The 5,094-nt window shown below is 32.6% G+C and overlaps 1 protein-coding gene across 1 annotated transcript; it reads right to left on the reverse strand.

Annotated features, from left to right (window-relative positions):
• Nucleotides 1–1,499: 1,499 nt before the first annotated feature.
• Nucleotides 1,500–4,875, reverse strand: LOC146907978 (Protein kinase superfamily protein). The gene is made up of 6 exons (XM_085724869.1): nucleotides 4,255–4,875; nucleotides 3,159–3,262; nucleotides 2,846–3,056; nucleotides 2,521–2,758; nucleotides 2,253–2,403; nucleotides 1,500–2,067 (listed from the first exon to the last, which is right to left on the reverse strand). The coding sequence occupies exons 1-6, from the start codon at nucleotides 4,328–4,330 to the stop codon at nucleotides 1,705–1,707; spliced, it is 1,143 nt and encodes a 380-aa protein (XP_085580995.1). The 5' UTR covers nucleotides 4,331–4,875; the 3' UTR covers nucleotides 1,500–1,704.
• Between the last annotated feature and the right edge of the window lie 219 nt (nucleotides 4,876–5,094).

Consider the following 5,094-nt stretch of genomic DNA (forward strand, 5'->3'; position numbering starts at 1 on the left):
ACATACCATCGTCATGAATGGCTTTTATGATTTATGAACCGCAATTACAACTTCGTTGCTCGAAGAAGGTGCATTTTGATTTTATGTTATTTGCATTTCTCTGTGATTTATTATTAAGTGGTCCTTTGTTACATTAATATCTCATTTGCTTCTGGATCGAAAATTGTCCCTACATGATTATCAGTAGTACACTCAGTTTCGGTCTCAATTTTCCTCATATTAATCACATAAAAAAAAAAAAATTAAAAACATGACAATATTATTAATTTTGGTCGCCCTCTGTTCTTGGAATGTTGGATCGAACACATTTGGGAAAAAATTTGAGACAAATTATGTAGTACCAGAATTTGTATTTGATTGATTTTTCAACAACATAAGATCAGACAAAACATCTTCGTCTTTAAGTACTTCAAGTACAGGACTGGGTGGAATCTAAAGACACGGTAGTTGAGAATCCAACCCTGTTGCAATCACAACCTCTAACAGAAAACATCCAATAACCAACATGCCATTAGGAGTTCATTTATTTTAGTTTGATATCGGAAACATAACTCGCTCAAACTTGTTTATCTAATTTCCTTTTAACATTTCTGCATTTTTCTACGTATTTTTTTATTCACCTTCTTTTCCTGCTTTGTGTAAAAGAGATAACATGGAACATTTGACTTCTTCCATGAGAAAGAAATCTTCTCTACTTCCTTTGAATCTTGGTCCGATTGATACCATTCTTGACATGTATGTCTCTTAACTGTCTCAAGTGCATACTAGTAAAACATTCTCTACTTTGGCGATCCAAAAAATATTATGGAATATGGTTTCACCTTTTTGGGTAAATTCTAGAGTAAACTAATTTGATTGATTGATGGTCTTAGGTAAACTGATACTTCAAAATCATTCTGAAGTTCAATTATGAAAGACGACTACATCACCTATTGGAAGTAGAAGTTTGTGATCTTCCCCGCCTGACTTGATTGATGCCTATTTGACGAAAATATGTTTTTTCTTAAAATTTAACTCATATTTATAAAGACAAGAGGGTCGCGAGCTTCTACTTCAGAGAGACGTTAATGTCTATCGCAAACCATCTAAGTAGTCCACAATAGAATCGCCATCTAGAGTTGACAACATGTTTTAACTTTTGAATTTATCTCATTCTCACCATCATATCATGCACTCTTCTCACCGGATTATCCCTCTCCCAACATTTTAAGGTGATGTTATTGCAGATAGCCACTATGTTTTTTGTTACAAAATTTTAAAAACAGGAAATAGATTTAAAATGATCTTACAATTTTAAAGTGGAAACTTGAAAGTGACAAAACACATAACTCCAAAATAAACATGCACTAGTATTACATGTAAGATTACAAAATGTTTATGACACTATTTTGCTATGTAGTTAAAATCAATGTTTTAGAAATCAAAACAAACTCAAATGACACTGTTTACAGTTCAGTTACTTGAGCGGTTCGGTTGCAATTTCATCCCGGTTTGAGCGATTGAACCATAATTCAGAAGTCTCGCTTATTCGATGTGAATATATGAACATTTATTTAATTTAGTATCCAACAACATAAGAAATAAGATTCATCATAATGAATCTAACCCATGATTCCCTTTGGAACCACATGTATCCTAACAACTAAACGATAAATACCTCCCATACCAAAAATATGAACCCAACATCATTTGCAATGGTAACCATCATCTAGGAAACATCTCTGTCACAATATCTGTACCGCTAAATTGCGTAGAGGTTTGACACCGATTTTCATATTTTTTGTGCTTGATTACTTGAGATGACGATGACATCTCATTCGAAGAACCACTCGTCTTTGCGGAGGCATTCCATCTGTATATTCCAGGCTCAGTCAATGCCTTCTCATTAAGATGAACTTGTCTGGAAAGCATTTGTAGAACTTGTTTCATGGTTGGTCTGTGCTGAGCTCCTGATTGGGTGCAAAATAGAGCAATCACAAGGTACCGATACACCTCGTTCTCGTCATAGTCGGTTATTTCTGTATCAACAAGTTCCAGAAGCCGGTTTTCTTCTTTAAGCTTCCATGCCTGCACATATGAATGACATGTTACTATGTTAGGAGAAACAAAGAAGAAGCTTCCCTCTTTTACCTACACTTTTGACTTTATTCGTATTGTGTCAATATGCCTACGGCATGAAAAAAAGAAGCTAAGATGAAATCCCAACATGTACTAAATCAACATTATTCATACAAAAGGATCCAGAATCATACCCATTCGACCAGAACCAAAATATTGTCTCCAAATGCAGCTTTGCTACTACTTTTTCCACTGATTATTTCAAGCATCAGAATCCCAAAACTATATACATCGGCTTTCTTTGTAAGCTGTCTTAGAAGCGCATATTCTGGCGCAAGATATCCCCTGCTCAGTAAATGTTAAACAAAGATTAAACTAACAAGCGATATTTGAAAAGCAAAATTCTGGTACCAGTCACATAATATGGTATATATTAATGTAAATTTATGCATCTATGCTTACATTGTTCCGGCAACTCGAGTACTAATATGTGTGACATTGTCAGGAAAAAGTTTTGCAAGACCAAAATCACCAATTTTTGGATTGAAGTTCTCGTCCAACAATATGTTGCTGGCTTTGATATCTCTGTGAACAATGTTTGGCTGAGCCTCTTCATGAAGAAAGCTTAGACCCGAAGCTGTACCAAGGCAAATAGCAGCCCTCTTTTGCCAATCCAGAGGAACACATTTACTTTTTGAACCTGTAAAAAAAAAAAAGGAAAGTTTAAAAATGGAAAGTTTGAACAGCCATTTTAGTTAGATAATTATGGTATAAAAGTACACATTACCTAGCAAAGAACTTGCAAGGCTATTGTTCTCGAGAAACTCGTACACCAATATTCGATGATTACCCTCAATACAGAAGCCGATTAGTTTCACAAGATTTGGATGTTGTATATTAGATATCATAGTAATTTCTGTCATAAATTCATGAGTTCCTTGTTTAGACTCTACAGAGAGAGACTTGATAGCAACTTGAGTACCATCCCTTAAAACACCCTACAAATGTTGATGATAATGAAACAAATTAATTTCGGGTAGTAAACACTAAGAAATAAGACAAAAACAAAAGACGAAAAAAGCATTGGTTATGATCCTAACCTTGTAGACAACTCCATAACCTCCTCCACCAATTTTGCATGAATGATGAAAATCTCCAGTAGCAGATCTCAATGAGTTATAGCTAAAGCTTTTAGTTTTCATCACTATCAATCAAAAACAGAAAGCTTTACACACAAAAGAAAAACAATGAATACAAAATTTCTCAAATATGTAACATTTTCAAAGGGTCAAGAATGTAGTTTTAGGATGGTGTCCAAGTCAATGAAGTCTCACTAGATCAGAACACTTTCACAAGCATATTTTGATTATATAATTTGCAATAATTTTCAATATATTGAAGAATTTCACTAAAATAAAAGTATTTAGATATATAACATAACCAAGAAATAGTTTAAATATTAATATGGATAATGTTTGATACTGATAGTACAAAAATATTCTAACTTTTGTACAAATAGTTACTGCCAAGGAATTTTCTACCTCTGATAGCATTGATCGTTCTATTAACATTAATTTAAATTTGAAAAAGGGTATCAAACTATCAGTCCCACAAAGTTGGACTTAGGAGTATTAAAGCATTTCTTAACTTACTTAAATAGTTATAGCATAAGCACTTATCAAAATGCTTGTGTATAAGCTATTTATATAACAAAACATGAAATAAGCTATTGTAGAGAACTTATGGAAGCCATAGCATATCATGAAGCTTAGAAAAGCTAAAAAACTAAGATTAAGATACATGTATGTCTAGTTCCACTTTTGAACAAGTCAAAAATGTACTCGAGGTGTAAAATTGACTTTGACATGGTTGAATGTTATCAAGATAATTGATTCTACTTCAGGAATTGATTCTACTTGAATCTATAATTTGTAGCTTTTACCTCTAGAATTGATTGTTAGTCTCAAAAGTTTGTTCAACTCTCTTTTATATAAACTTATATAAAGATAAATCACTTTACCTTGAACTCACTTTAACCTCAATCTTTGTAAAAAAAAAAAAAAATTATCTCAAAAGAGATAGAACTTAGAAGGATAAATAAAAGGGCACAAACAAACACTAAATCATGACAACTACATTTTGATGCAAACAATTGATCCTTAATGAAAATTTTAAATCCATATTTATTTTATGTACCTTGTTCATGTGGCTGCTCAGCAGGTTCACCCTTCCCTTTACACCAATTCAAGGGACCAAAACAATTGCAAATCATGACTATGCTACCAATAATCTTCCAACCACATTTGTTTAACAAAATTCATCAGACATATCAACATCCAATATTGAAGGTGAAAACCAAAAACTAACCAACTTGCAAATCAATGAACCAAGTTGGAAACTTTGAAAACACTAAATTCAGAATAAAAGGTAGATAGAAAATTTTATTTTTTTCTTTCACAAACTCAAGATCCTATATATCCTGAATCTTGAAACTCGTAGGGGTGTAAAAATATTGAAAAGCTAAGGTTTTTACTATGAGAAAAAGAAAGGCAACCAACTACTTTATAATATATGAATGATGGTACGTAGCAATATTGTGAGGTTGGAAGAACGTGTGAATTCATAAATGAATTGTTAAAAAGGGAAATGAAATGAAAAGGTCAAGAAAGCTATCAAAGGTAAGGAAAGGAGGGACAACAAAGGTCTAAGAGTAGTGTGTATGTGGGTAATAAATTTTGAAAGTGACATGTTTTTCTTTTTCCGTGTTTTTTTCTCATCTACTTTCCTTTGTTTCATGAAATGAACAAATGACTGCGTCATACAGTCATTGAATCAGTCGTCATTATAGACAAGAAAGAGTCATCAAAATTCAGGGGGGAGGAAACATAGGAGAATTAAGAAAAATATTATTTTATGTGAATAAAGATATTGACGTTGTTGAATTGTTTTTTTTTTTTTTTTAAGGAAACTTTGTTGAATTGGTTGTCACGTGTCGTTACTAAGATTACTTATACAATTGAAGAATTTACGAGATAA

The sequence above is a fragment of the Medicago sativa genome, chromosome 7, assembly GCF_051527215.1.
Source record: "Medicago sativa cultivar Bolivia chromosome 7, Bolivia_mono, whole genome shotgun sequence".
Taxonomy (NCBI): Eukaryota; Viridiplantae; Streptophyta; class Magnoliopsida; order Fabales; family Fabaceae; genus Medicago; species Medicago sativa.

Excerpts from the sequence above, each read along its gene's own strand:
- LOC146907978 (XM_085724869.1), bottom strand. The coding sequence starts at position 4,330 with ATGATTTGCAATTGTTTTGGTCCCTTGAATTGGTGTAAAGGGAAGGGT. Across the intron at positions 3,263-4,254 it reads TGAGCAGCCACATGAACAAG|TGATGAAAACTAAAAGCTTT; the intron begins GTACATAAAATA and ends TTTGATTGATAG. Across the intron at positions 3,057-3,158 it reads GTTATGGAGTTGTCTACAAG|GGTGTTTTAAGGGATGGTAC; the intron begins GTTAGGATCATA and ends CAACATTTGTAG.